Source organism: Natator depressus, chromosome 3 (assembly GCF_965152275.1).
Source record: "Natator depressus isolate rNatDep1 chromosome 3, rNatDep2.hap1, whole genome shotgun sequence".
In the NCBI taxonomy this organism is placed as follows: Eukaryota; Metazoa; Chordata; order Testudines; family Cheloniidae; genus Natator; species Natator depressus.
Genome location: NC_134236.1, coordinates 129415154 through 129429335, shown reverse-complemented (window position 1 = coordinate 129429335; position 14182 = coordinate 129415154). Strand labels below are relative to the sequence as shown.

The window sequence follows — 14182 nt, the reverse complement described above, 5'->3', positions numbered from 1 at the left end:
GTGGTTATAAATAAAAGATGATTTGACTGATTGGAAGTTTTCAGCTTTGTTGTTCTGTGGTTGGGCTGTAATTCTTGCAAGGGAAGAGGGAGCCTGGCATTACAGGATGCTATAAATTAAAATATACAGTATTCAGTCCGCCTGAGACAGTGCAAGATCTCCGCTCTAGAGAATTGTTTAACGATAAGGCTCAACCTTTTAGTCCTACATGTTTAGACCGCGTAAATGCATTCTGTTCTCTCCCTTATTGAACTCGATTTCTAACACGTCGTTTTTTCGAAAAAGCAAGGTGCCTACACGTGATTCTCTTGAATTACCAAAATCCTGTTCTCAGGGAAATTTTTCCTTCCATCCCCATTGCCAGTGTCTCGGCTGTCTTCCGCTCCTTAATGAGCCTGACTTTGTACTGTATATTTGCTGAGTTATCAAAAAGTATTTAAAAGCGGGTTTCAGCATTTTCTTAACGAGAAAGGTGAGGATTTATTACCTCCCTCCAACCTCAGGACTTTGGCTGCTGTGGCCATGCCACCGATAGTCTGCTTAACATACTTCAACGTAAGCTGCCTCTGCATTTGGGGGGCTCTGGTTCGGGTATGTAAGTGTGAGAGGAGTATAGAGACATGCAGTTAGGAGTGAAAAAACGCCATTTGGTTAGGAGCAGATGGCTGGCTAGGGGGTTGATCGCGTCTAAAGGCGTGTCATCCCCCTTCAGCTCGAATCCCTAAGGGCTCCCCTTGTCTTTAAAATCAATGAAAATTAAAGTGCAGAGAAAGGATGAATAGCTAGACCTCGAGTCCCTCCTTTGTTCGTCCCAGCTACTGGTGGGCAGGAGTTAAACTACAACAGCCTCCTATAGAAACACTTAAGTTAAACAGTCTCCCCGTTAGCCCAGCATCTGAAAGAGAGAGGGAGAGGGGGGAAAAAAGCAAAAAAGGAGCTTTCTGCTTGATTTCCCCAACACAGAATCGCGTGGCATAAATTAAGTTGGAAAAGAATAAGTGCATTGGTCAGGATTCTGATGGATTTTACGACGCCTTTCAGTTACGCTTTGCAGCAGTAATCGAGAAATCTGTGCCACGTCAATTTAACAAATACTTGATACTGAAGGGTGATGTTAAAGATTTGGGGCAAGTTTTTTTTTTTTTTGTAGGTTTAAGCCCTTGCGCGTGTAACTTTTTATTTACAGTTTTTTAAACAGCGATGCAAATGAAAGAACTTTCTATCTCTCCCAGATTAAAAGATTTGTGGTGATATATCACTTCTAACCTCAGTCTACAGACGACCCCAACTTTAAACATATTTTCCCCTCCCACGTGCCCAGAAAACCTGTATAAACCAGATTTGCTTTCCGAGGGAAAAGAGGCTGCAGTAAAGTTTCAGAAGCAGTGGCAAGTCATTAAAAATATGTTGACGCTAGGTGGCAAGAGTAATTTACAAGTTAAATCTAGCGCTGCTCTCCGATATCCTCTGTTAAGATAGCCACATGTTCCTTACTTAAAGGAGGTGAAAGTGTAGGTGGATTTTTAGTCTTTAGGCATGAACATGCTTAATGGGCCCGATCCGGCCGTCTTTACTCAGGCAAAATTCCCACGGATGTTAATGGGAGACTGCAGGATGAGACCCTACCTTTAAAACTGATTATCCCAGAAGTACCTGTAGTTTAAAAGCAAACATTCCTGTGCACATAAGATTTTATAATCGGGAGGGGGGGAGGGAATATTTGGGTAAAAATGATACGTTTGACCAAAGTTATATTTAAACAAAGGAGATTTAAAAGGTGAAAGGGTGCGAATATTTTGATACTTGTTTAAACGACACAGATACTTGGAAAGTTTTGGTGCCAGCAGAGGAAAAAAGGCTATGCTGCACTGGGAAGGATACAGTTACAGTCGTGTCATAGCTAGGATGTGCTAGGCTGAATGGACTCATCAGTGATTTTCTTTTAATTGGTATTAACCAGTGATTTTGCTTTAAGAAGTGTTTGAGAATTTTTTTCCAGTGCATTGTAAGATAATTTGTGATCAAGACATCTGCTTCAATGGAAGTCACATTTTGCCATGCAAATGCACGTTTCAACCCAATAAAGTAGCCATAATAAGGCTTTTAGCACGGCATACCTACAGTGAGGTTATTGTAGCCAAATCCTCTCTTTTGCACACAAGCTTAATCTGCGCTGAAATGCTGTGTTACAATTAAAATGGCATTTACACAGACAGTTACACCTTGCATCCTAATAAATCCGCCTGCGCCTATCTAGGTGCTTGAAAAGGGCCCAAAACAAAGTGAAAACCCATCTCCAAGTTATATCCCAAAGTCGCCTGCAAACTTTTTATCTTCCACTTTCAGCCATAATTAAGAAATTTCGCAGTGAGAGGCCCTTCGACCCCCAGTAAACTCCTGGCCGTGTTTTTAAAATCGAAACAAAAGTTCTAGTGTCCGATGGATGTGTAAAAAAACAAGGAGTTGGCTGTTGGTGTAAAGTTGTTGTTTTTTTGAATGGGGGGGGGCGGTGCTGGATGGGATTTCTTTTTAAAAAATGTGCGGACATTGTTGTAGAGGCAGTAGCGTGCGCCGAGGGGAGCTCTTTCTCTCCCTTGCATTGTGCAGCGAGCAGGTGCTGTCTACATTACCATACAGCTGAGAGCACAAAGAGCCAACTGATTCAGCCCTCACACAATAACAAACGGCCTTAATGACAGCCACGCGAACGACACACACCAAACTCACTTTTTACTAAGCTGAAGGAGGGGGGAAAAAAGGGAGAGAGGCTGATGAGGAGGCTGATCATAATAATATAAGGATATGGGACTCAAATGGGCTTTGCTAACTGCTTCCTTCAGCAGTTCGCAAACCGTTCTCAGCGAGGAGATACATATTTTTTTAAAAAGCCCAAATGTCTCCCCACCCCCTGAAACTTAACGCATGGCTCTTCCAGTTTTTCTTCGCTACGAAATCTCTGTCGTGTATCCAGAATAATGATCAGTCCGTAAGCATCCTGCCCCTTGCAGTTTGCCAACTCTGAAACGCCAGATTCTCTCCCCCTGCTCCGGTAGGATTATTTTAGCACCTTTAACATATTCCCCGAATGTAGCCTGGTTTTAAGAAACCGGAAGGAGAACATCAAAGCCCCTCTCTGGTCCCACAAATATATTCGTGAGCTTTTTTTTTTTTTTTTAAATAAATGATCCATGGGGAAGATGGTGTGAATTTAAAGGGATCAGATTTCTCGTGTGTGTCAAGCTACCCCCTCTTCCCCCTTTAAGCTAAAGGATATCCCTGGAAATGTACATTATCACCAACAACTTACTTTTGGGGGGCAGAGTGGTGCTTTACACATTTCAAGAGGTAATTATAGATCTCAGTGCTTGGAGCTCGTTTTCTTGCTGGGGTGTGTTGCTCTCTCTCTTTCTGTGCATGTTGCGAGAGGGTGTTACCATCTCCCCAGAGCAGAAGGGGGATTCTTGCGGTTACCAAATTTGCAGGAATGTAAATGAGCGCGTTTGGTGAGAGCAGGAGGGGAAAGGGGTAGAGGAGGAGGAGGAGGATTGCACATTTTACAGCTCACTGACCATTTGGCGATCCATTGAGAGGAGGGTTTGGAAAAGTGGCTCCTTTGTGACAGCTCTAGCCAGATTGGGGGGCTGCTCATTTGCATCTCATTAGCCATGCAGGCGGCCGGCGGGATATAAGGGAGGCAGGCGCCTGATGAGAGGCAGATCCATAGTGCTTTACAATCGGAGAGAGGCACAGCAAAGATCATACACGCGCAAGGAGAGACCCAGGAGCACACACGGGCGCGCTCAGTTCGCTTCCACTAAGACATTATCTGTTTATTACTATTATTATTATTATTATTTTTGGCTTGGATTCCTTAAAAAAAAAGACCACAAGAAATAACGAGACCGATCTTTGCATCTTGCGAGAAGGGGATAAGAGTCCAACGTGATCTGCAAATTGCTGCTGCTGTTTGACACTTCCCAGCCCCTGATCTGCGAGGGGCCAGCTCCACACACGCAGATAACACACAAACCCCCTCTCTCGCTCTGCTCATTCGAAGGCAACGGGAATTATCGCTTCCTCCTCCTAGTCTACAGGGATTTCCAGATCGCTGATTTTTAATCTTCCACGGGAAGCCTTTTCTCTGCCTCTGTTGGGAATTAAGTGGCTTTTTTTTTTTTTCCGTTTTGGCTGCTGGGGGAAGAAGCTTTAGGCGAAAGGAGAAAAATCGTGGATTGGAAGAGACAGGGAGAAAAAAGTTGGTTAGAATATCAGTCTGAAAAACAGTCTGTCCCCTTTTTTGCCACCCAGAACAGCTGTCAGTCCCCCGAAGGGCGTCCCTAAAAGCAGCACCAGAAAAGAGAGAGAGAGAGAGACTCTTGAAAGAGGTAAACTTTAACACTAACTCCACTAGGAGAAGAGGCTTCTCCTGCCCAGGCTTCTTGAGAGACACTTTTTTTTTTTTTGCCTGTGAAAGAAAGGAAAAAAGTGGCAAGAAGAAAAGAAACCCTACTCTTCAAAATGGGAGGTCAGTCCATGCTGGCCCTTGCCATCCTCTCTGTGCTGCTTTGCCATTGCCAGGTAAGTGGATCTGGGGTCTGTATTCCAGGCGCTGTTCCGTGCAACTGCTAATAACAACTGCCAAGCTAGCCTGGGGGGGGGGGGGGGCTCTGTTGCAAAGGGAAACGCTGGGAGGGATGCTGCAAAGACTGGCAAACTGTTGAGCCTCCTCTCTGGCGGAGGCTTGTCCTCCAGCCCCGGGGGCAGCTGGCCCTGGCTCTGGGCGCGTGGCTCCTAGGGGAGCTGAGCCGGAGCGTGTGGGGTCTCCGGGCTTGGCCCAGCAGGGCAGCTGCTGCACCCGCTTTGCCCCCCCCGCCTCCCCCGGGTTGGCGGGCGCCTTTTGAATGGCTCCTTGTCCCCCGCAGGTGCGGTGCTCCGGGGTCTTCGAGCTGAAGCTGCAGGAGTTTGTCAATAAGAAGGGGCTGCTGGGGAACCGCAACTGCTGCGGCGGGGGGAGCGGCGGCCCCGGCGCCGGGCTGCAGCAGTGCGACTGCAAGACCTTCTTCCGCGTGTGCCTCAAGCACTATCAGGCCAGCGTCTCCCCCGAGCCGCCCTGCACCTACGGCAGCGCCATCACCCCGGTGCTGGGAGCCAACTCCTTCAGCGTGCCCGACAGCGCCGGCGGCGCCGAGCCCGCCTTCAGCAACCCCATCCGCTTCCCCTTCGGCTTCACCTGGCCAGTAAGTTCCACCGCGGGCGGCTCCCGCGCCGGCCCCGCCACGCGCCAGGGACCCGGGGAGCGCGGAGCAGCGCGCGCGTGGCGGGGGGGGGGGCGGCGCGGCTAAGGGTCTGTGGCCAAAGGACGGGCTGGCCTGGGTGCGCCACAGCAGCACTGGGGGGGGGGGGGGGGGTGGGCTCAGGGGCGGGGTGCTCGGAGCGCAGGCAGCGGGCTGGGGCGGGGGCAGCATGTACTGACTGCCTCTGGACGGCGGGTCGGAGGGAGGCTCGTGCTGCTGCGGGCTTGTGTCTCGCTGTGGAAGCGGTGAGCCGGGCAGATGCATGGACGGCGGTGGGAGCGGTAGAGTGTGTTTGATTTTGTGCGGTTCCCCCGCTCCCGTCTCTTGCCAACACACCTATGGTTCCCGCAGTGTGGGGGAAGTCCTGATTCTCCCCCCTCCCTGCCCGATTGCCCGCTTCTGTGCCCGGAGCGGGCTGTAGAAACCGTCAGCCCTGCGTGAAATTCCCAAAGGACCTTCCAGCCATCCTCCCAATGTGTGAAACTGGGGAAATGAAGTGTGAAGATTAATGGCAACTGCCCTCACATCCTACCCTGACTCTCCCCTTTTTTACACCATATCCTGTACTAACAGGCTGAAAAAACAGGCCAGGAAACAACTCTTCAAAAACTCTTCCAATCCCTTGAGAAAAGTGAAAACAGGCTGAAGTGAGGGGTTAGAGGGTTGCATTGACTGGGCACGTATATTCCTGGTGCTGCTTTGCTGCCTGTGATCACATTTTTTGCTGACTTTAGAGTTTGATTCTCATTTTGTGTGCATTTTTTTTATTTTAATTTTCCAGGGCACTTTCTCTCTCATCATTGAAGCTCTTCATACAGATTCTCCCGATGACCTCAACCCAGGTAAATACCCTGGTGCAAATCCTTTCCCAGGATTAAATCCAAACCTGCTACTTCTCAGGCTCACTTTCCTTACTCTCTCAATTAATAAAAAGAAAAGGAGTACTTGTGGCACCTTAGAGACTAAAAAGTACTCCTTTTCTTTTTGTGAATACAGACTAACACGGCTGCTACTCTGAAACAATTTCTCAATTAATGTAGCCACTCCCTGCCCTTTCTCACTCTACTGTTCTTCATAAGTGTTATAAGAAAGAGAGCCCTGTCAGCCCATGGCTTTAACATTTCTGCACTTACAATTCTCCCCTCCTGTGAACTCCTCTAGGTAATCTATTGCATTTATTCCCATTGCACCCTCATGACTCACAGTTAGTTAATTGCATTTCTTCCTTCCCTCTCCTTTCAGAGAACCCAGAGCGCCTTATCAGTCGGCTGGCCACACAGAGGCATCTGACAGTGGGGGAGGAGTGGTCCCAGGACCTGCACAGCAGTGGCCGCACTGACCTCAAATACTCCTACCGCTTTGTGTGTGATGAACACTACTATGGAGAGGGATGCTCTGTCTTCTGCCGGCCCAGGGATGATGCCTTTGGCCACTTCACTTGCGGAGAGCGTGGAGAGAAGGTCTGCAACCCAGGCTGGAAGGGCCAGTACTGCACCGAACGTGAGTGTCCACAAAGAAAGACTATTGAATCTCTCCTGGCTACAGTCACATGCATTATGATGGCCACTGAAGTCAATGGAAGACATTCCATTGATTTCACTGTGCATTGGTTCAGGTCCCAGATGAGAATAAAAACCAAGGTAGAAGGAATATATGATGGTATGGTGCTGCTGTGTAAAGGTTTTATTGGCATGAACCATGGGATGACCTCATTACTCAGAAGTACCAAAACCATAAGTGAGTTACCGGAAATAATCCAATCTTACACCAATGACATCTTGATGCCATATTATACCATCACATATTTTGTTTACACCAAAAATTATATAGAAAAATTATTCTAGAAATGTTTTAGGAAGTTTAAAAGAAAACATACAGGGGCTATTTATGGTATCCTTCTACCAGGAAGTCAGGGTATCTTCACGCCATGAGTCAAGAGGTACAGGCCTTAGAAAGAGGAATTATAACTAATAGAACTTCTACAATGCTGAAATAGCTTATCCATCAATCATAAAATCAAGATTGTACGGTTTGATATCTTGCAATCTTGTAACCTAACAGGGCTTGAAACAAGTGGTGTCACCCATTGGAAAGGAGGAGTCCAAGATACTCTTTAGTGATATAAAGAACATATTTCTAATCCTGGAAGATCATGAGATACTGGATCCTAAATCTGACACTGGTTGAGGTCTGAACATTGCCCTCCCTGTATCCCAGATCAGTGTAATCTGTGAGGAGAAAAAAACACATTTGTGGGAAACTAGGAAACATTATGGAGGCAGGCTGTGGTTTTGTTTTGTATTACATGAAGGACTGTAAGCTTTACATGAGGGCTGAGCTTGACCCTGCTGGCAGGTTTGGAATGTTAGACATAGTCCTGGCAGAGATGGAGCAGATTGCAGCTGAGGTGGTCAAAGAAATCAGATAAATTGAAGATTAATTTAGTGCACCCCCAACTCTACTATACACTCTAGTATATACTAATATTCTAATTTGTGTGTATGTCTATAATAATATATTGGCAGATAACTCACCATCTGAATATCCCCCTCCAAACCTCACAAATCAAGATGAGTAACAGGAAGAAAACAATTTGAATGTTGTAGTGTGCAAGGCAGCCTATCTGTTTGCCTTGTAAAAACAAATGAGCTAAATTGTGAATTCAGACGGACTGATATTAAACAGCCCCAGTTTATTCTTATTGTTAGGGACTAGTAAGGTGATTACAGCCCTATGTGACACAATTTTGCATAGTAAACTGGGGGCTTGAATTTCCCCTGTGAAGGCTTTAAATGGTTGTAGTGCCCCTGGATTAAAGGTTTCTATTGCAGACATGTTAGGGGGTGGAGGGAGAGGAAACATTTCTTTGATGAACTGTTTAGGGATGTCAGCACCTTTTGATATTTGTATATTGCTGCTTCTTCAGTAACCAAGCAAAATATTTCTCCTCTTTTCTGAATCGTTGTGTGTGCATGCAGTATAGTGTACTTTGAGTCTTATGAAAAATCAGCTAAAATATATGAAATAATATGTTTATTAGGCAGTAGGCTGTGTGTGCTTATGCAAAAGAATGTTTTCTGGTTAGCAAGCGAGGTTTCCAGGCTCCAGATTGCTTCCCTTATACCCTTTCTCATCTCCTTTCATTCCAGTTGTGAGACAATCTGATTATCAGCACTTTCTTTCTTTCTTTCTTTCTTTCTTTCTTTCTTTCTTTCTTTCTTTCTTTCTTTCTTTCGCATGTCATTGTCTCCAGCTAGCTTTGTTGAATTAAAACTTTGCAGTGCCTGCTTAATGAGTTCCATAACCAGGCGAAATAATGAGCAGAAGTCTCTTTTTTCCCCACCCTCCCTCCTTCTGGCCCGCTTACCTCTTTACTATGTTTGTGCCCACCCGCCCCCTTTTTTTGCAGGGGGGAGGAAGAACTTTAGACTTATTTATTTGAATAAGAAAAAAAGTTTTTGCAGAGAAATCACGCGCGTGCCATAGATTAGATCTGGGCAGGGATAGGCTGCTGGGGAAGCATGTCTTAGCCCCAATTGGCTGCAAGGGGTTGGGGGTATTGTTGCAGTGGGGCAGCTGCTGGGAGAGAATAGACAATAGAGCAGCTGTCCTGCACTGGCACCCTGCACACCAGCTGTCCACTCTTATCTACACACACACTTTCTGGGGATATTAAGAGGTGGAGCTGTGTGCATAGAATTGGAAAAAAGGACTTCTGACCCTCACTGGGAAGGAAAGGGGGGTGAGGGGCTGTAGGGAAGGGAGCAATTGTGAGTCCTCTTTTGTCTGTGTGCAACTGTATTAAGAAGAATGCTCATCCCTAGTGATAAGTAAAATACCCAGTTACTAAGCAAGATCAATACTCCACCAGCCTTCAGAGATTAACTCAGCTGCTATTAACTGACTGAACTAGTGAAAGAGGGTTTGTCCCAACCCAGAAGACACTTCAAAACTGTATTTTCAGAAGGGATGTATTTGACCCAGGAGCTTATGTATCTGTATCTTTTATTTATCTGCAGCAATTTGCTTGCCTGGATGTGATGAACAACATGGGTTTTGTGACAAACCTGGAGAATGCAAGTAAGTTTTCAGAGGTTTTTCCTATTTTTTTTTTCTTTTTGGTCCGTAATGTCAAATTGATGCTCTAGACTTAGATAAAACATTTGTCATTTGAGGATTAGTTTAAGTGTTTTTCCTCATAGGAGATGGTAACCTGAGAAATCCAGATAATACCAGATCAAAAGTATTAATCTAGAAGTCAAACATCAGTGTCATTAATATTAACTTAATGAGTTTTCAGTAGTATATGGAAGGTTAGCGGTTTGTTATGATAGTAAACAAAATAAGTACCTAGAACAATAGCTCTGTTTAAGGCAATGAAAGAGGTAGCTGGGACTGATGAAAGCTGATGCTACAGTTAGACTCAGTGACTTTCCCACATGAAGGATCACGGAAGGCTTTTTAGGAAACTTGATTCCTGGTTTTTGCTTCAGTGTGTTTGCAGAGTTTGAGATAGGATTTCTAATTGTTGGAAGTACAAATCTTACAATCCTTTGTTTGTTTTTCAGATGTAGGGTTGGGTGGCAAGGGCGTTATTGTGATGAGTGCATCCGATACCCAGGCTGCCTTCATGGTACCTGTCAACAACCATGGCAATGCAACTGTCAGGAAGGCTGGGGTGGCCTTTTCTGTAACCAAGGTAAGTTGTCTATCATTGCTTATGATTGTCTTTTAGAAAATAACACCATTTTCTAGAGTACCCCCCATTCAAGCCATGCAACAATTGCAAACTAGCACATATCTTTATGGATCTGTCTCTCCTTTTAAATCTTTTTCAGATCTTAATTACTGTACCCATCATAAGCCTTGCAAGAATGGTGCCACTTGCACCAATACTGGCCAGGGCAGCTACACTTGTTCTTGCCGTCCTGGGTACACTGGTTCCAACTGTGAGATTGAAATCAATGAATGTGATGCCAACCCCTGCAAGAATGGTGGAAGCTGCACTGTAAGTTAAAGGAGTTAATGACATTTTAAAAATCTGATCAACTAAAGACAGTTTTACAGTCATTTTGATTTTTAAATTATTTAAGTTGAATAAATCTTTTCTTTTCGACAGGATCTTGAAAACAGCTATTCCTGTACCTGTCCACCTGGCTTCTATGGTAAAAACTGTGAGCTGAGTGCTATGACTTGCGCTGATGGCCCATGCTTCAACGGAGGGCGATGCACAGACAACCCTGATGGTGGATACAGCTGTCGTTGCCCGTTGGGTTACTCTGGGTTTAACTGTGAAAAGAAAATTGATTATTGCAGCTCCAGTCCTTGTGCTAACGGTAAGGCAAACTATATACCTTTGTCTCTTAAAGGGACATTGTCATGTAGTTGAGGGTTTGTATAAAATAAAATTACAAAGCATAGGCCAGGTCAATCCATTATTTTTAATCAGAACTCCCTGCCGAGTTGTGTCATTAGTTTTTATCTAGAACTCCCCCATTGACTAAACTGAGGAGTTCTGCTTAAAAGGTGATGGCATGATATGGCTCCACAATATCAATAGTATTGTCTTTCAATGTGACCTTGGGTCTGGCATTTGGCCTCCTTGTGCCTCAAGTTCCACATTTGTAAAATGGGGATAGCAGTCCTTTAAAAATGCCTTTGTAAAATTGCTTTGAGCTCTATGGATGAAATATGCCAACAAAATGCTAAATATTTTTTATTATTTAGTAGTAGTAAAGCTGTCTTCATTTAAAAAAAGTGTTTTTAAAAACATTCCTCCACGCTGGTTGCAATCCAAACTCCACAACATTGTGCCAATGTGTAAAAAAAAAGGTGTGAAATTGATTCAGTCTAGTTTCACCAATGAAGCTGAGTAAAACACAAAAAAGTAAACAGAATAAGTGGTGAAAAGTAAATAAGGTTTAGAAAAGTAATGAAAGTTTTGCTACTGGTAACAGAGATAAAAACTTTAAGAGTGAGCTAGGATTTTCAGAAATGGGATCCTAATTCCATATTTGTATCTAGGCATCCAGTTTTTGAAAGTCTTGGCCTTGATTTTCATCATTTTAAGTACACTGTGAAGCTGAAGAGTTGTTACTTGATATTATAAAAACACTTACCTATTATTTGTCATATTTAATATTGCAGGAGCCCAGTGTGTTGATCTTGGAAATTCCTACATATGCCAATGTCAGGCTGGTTTTACTGGAAGACACTGTGATGATAACGTGGATGACTGTGCCTCCTTTCCTTGTTTGAATGGTGGAACCTGCCAAGATGGAATTAATGACTTTTCTTGCACCTGCCCCCCAGGATACAATGGAAAGAACTGTAGTGCTCCAGTCAGCAAATGTGAACACAACCCTTGTCACAATGGGGCTACTTGCCATGAAAGAAACAACCGTTATGTGTGTGAGTGTGCTCGGGGATATGGTGGACTCAACTGCCAGTTTTTGCTCCCTGAACAGTCTCAGGGACCTGTAATTGTTGACTTCACTGAGAAGTACACCGAAGGTCAGAATGCACAGTTTCCTTGGATTGCAGTATGTGCTGGGATTATTCTGGTCCTGATGCTATTGCTGGGGTGCGCTGCTGTTGTTGTCTGTGTCAGACTCAAAATGCAAAAGAGGCACCATCAGCCTGATGCATGCAGGAGTGAAACAGAGACCATGAACAACTTGGCCAACTGCCAACGCGAAAAGGACATTTCAATAAGTGTCATTGGTGCCACTCAGATTAAAAACACAAATAAGAAAGTAGACTTTCACAGTGATAACTCTGATAAAAATGGCTACAAAGTTAGATACCCATCAGTGGATTACAATTTGGTGCATGAACTTAAGAATGAGGACTCTGTTAAAGAGGAACACAGCAAATGCGAAGCCAAGTGTGAAACATACAATTCAGAGGCAGAGGAGAAAAGTGCAGTACCACTAAAGAGGTACGGTTCAGATAATAGCTCTGGGGGAACAGTTTACTGTAAAGGATGTATATGTTTCCTTGTTGGTACTAGTATCAGCCATCTGATTTGTTTTTGTTTTTGTTGGTTTTATCTTCAATAGTGATACTTCTGAAAGAAAACGACCAGAATCAGTGTATTCCACTTCAAAGGACACAAAGTACCAGTCGGTGTATGTCATATCAGAAGAGAAAGATGAATGCATTATAGCAACTGAGGTTAGTACAGTGCCTAATGGTTGTAAAAGAAAATAAAAATAATTGAGCCAGATCTTGAGCTAGTGTAGATCAGCACAGCTCCGCTGCCTTTCATGGAGCTATACCAGTTTACACTCGCTGAGATCTGGCCCTGTGGGTTTATTTTCATGTGGAGGTTGTAAAACTGATAGCTTTTTTTGAGATAAAGCCCAATCCTGCAAATGATTCGCTTCAATGGGAGTTCCACACACAGAGAGCTGGCAGGATTGGGACACAGCTGTAGTATCATTTTAATTTATGCGTTATTCCTTATTTCTGCCCTAGCACACCGATGGACTCCTTGATCTCTGTCCATCTCTTAATCACTGAGACCCTCTACATGTTTTACTAAATTCTGCTTCTGTCTGTTCTTGGCTTCTCTCAACTCTCTACAGGTGTAAAACGGAAGTGATATGACAAAGTTGTTGTTCAAAACAATTTCAAAGGAGATATGCCCCAATGAATGCTGCTGAAAGAGGAAAGGGAGATAGATTCCTTCACTGACTGCTGCTGAGAAACTAAATTCAGGCTGAGCTGGTTCTCTACTGAAGTTAGCAAAGTGACTGCAAAAAAAACAAGATGGACACGAGGCAAGGATCTGTGTTCAAGAATAACTGTTGCACTGCCTTTATGAATTTTATCATTGCACTATGGTCAGTTGCTTTTCTATATATATTTAAATGAAGGGACTTAATTACTACATAAGAAGCATGCACTGCGTGAAGTGTATATTCTGGATTCTTACGAGCCAGTCTTTTCTTGAATTAGAGACACAAACACTGCCTTTCATGTCTTTTTTGATACTAAAATGTGTTTTTACTAGGTGAAAAAAAGTGTGTTATTTTTTTGAATCTGTAAAAATATTTTCATGATAATTGTAAAGCTTGAGTATTTTGTGACGTTCATTTTTTTATAATTTAATTTTTTTGGTAAATATGTACAAAGGCACTTCGGGTCTATGTGACTATATTTTTTTGTATATAAATGTATTTATGGAATATTGTGCAAATGTTATTTGAGTTTTTTTTTACTGTTTTGTTAATGAAGAAATTCATTTTTAAAATATTTTTCCAAAATAAATATTATTAATGATAATGAAAAAGATATTTTTACTCTCCAAAACAATATGATCCAATTTTGCCATCAATGGCCAATCAAAAATCTGACATACTTCAGTAGGCGATTAGGGGGAGCAGGGATAGGGCTCAAAGTTGCAAGAAAGGATGGAAAAGAACTTCTCTGATGTAAATCCCTCCTTACACTTTTCATTCCCTCTTAACTTTCTGAATGATTGACCTTTGGGGTTGACACAACATATGCTTGTCTTATCCCAAAAGTGAACTTCTCTGGAAAGTCTGAGTAATATCTGTACAGTCATTTTGTAGTGTATATAAAAAAATACTGCGTAATTCTCTTAGAAGGATCAATTCAAGCATCCTCCTGTTTGATACATGGAACCTTTAAGGACTCAGGTTGTCATTTCTTACATCCCCAAATTCTCCTTGGAGTCAATGGGAATTTTGGGTGTACCAGGCATGCCAGAATGGGCATCTGTGGCCAAATCCTTCATGTGTAGCCATAAAAGTGAGCTTCCCAAATTAAACCTGAATAAAAGCAAAACTTCCATCTTAGAAGAAGAGGGAGTTCTATTAGGCATATGAAACTAAATCGATTGATGGTATACGTGATTGCTA

At 43.5% G+C, this 14182-nt stretch overlaps 1 protein-coding gene across 2 annotated transcripts; it reads left to right on the top strand.

Annotated features, from left to right (window-relative positions):
- Positions 1 to 3247: 3247 nt before the first annotated feature.
- Positions 3248 to 13431, top strand: DLL1 (delta like canonical Notch ligand 1). Of its 2 annotated transcripts, XM_074948799.1 has the most exons (11): positions 3248 to 4578; positions 4923 to 5237; positions 6076 to 6136; positions 6537 to 6794; positions 9314 to 9374; positions 9863 to 9993; positions 10133 to 10302; positions 10414 to 10630; positions 11442 to 12234; positions 12356 to 12470; positions 12884 to 13431. In XM_074948799.1, the coding sequence occupies exons 1-11, from the start codon at positions 4519 to 4521 to the stop codon at positions 12887 to 12889; spliced, it is 2187 nt and encodes a 728-aa protein (XP_074804900.1). In that variant the 5' UTR covers positions 3248 to 4518; the 3' UTR covers positions 12890 to 13431. The 2 variants fall into 2 exon arrangements, with proteins under 2 accessions (XP_074804900.1, XP_074804899.1); XM_074948798.1 differs by lacking the exon at positions 12884 to 13431 and having other exon boundaries at positions 12356 to 12506.
- Positions 13432 to 14182: the final 751 nt, after the last annotated feature.

Bases quoted from the DNA above. Each gene is read 5' to 3' on its own strand.
- DLL1 (XM_074948798.1), top strand. From the start codon at position 4,519: ATGGGAGGTCAGTCCATGCTGGCCCTTGCCATCCTCTCTGTGCTGCTT. The intron at 6,137-6,536 runs GTAAATACCCTG...CTCTCCTTTCAG, and splicing joins TCCCGATGACCTCAACCCAG to AGAACCCAGAGCGCCTTATC. The intron at 12,235-12,355 runs GTACGGTTCAGA...TATCTTCAATAG, and splicing joins AGTGCAGTACCACTAAAGAG to TGATACTTCTGAAAGAAAAC.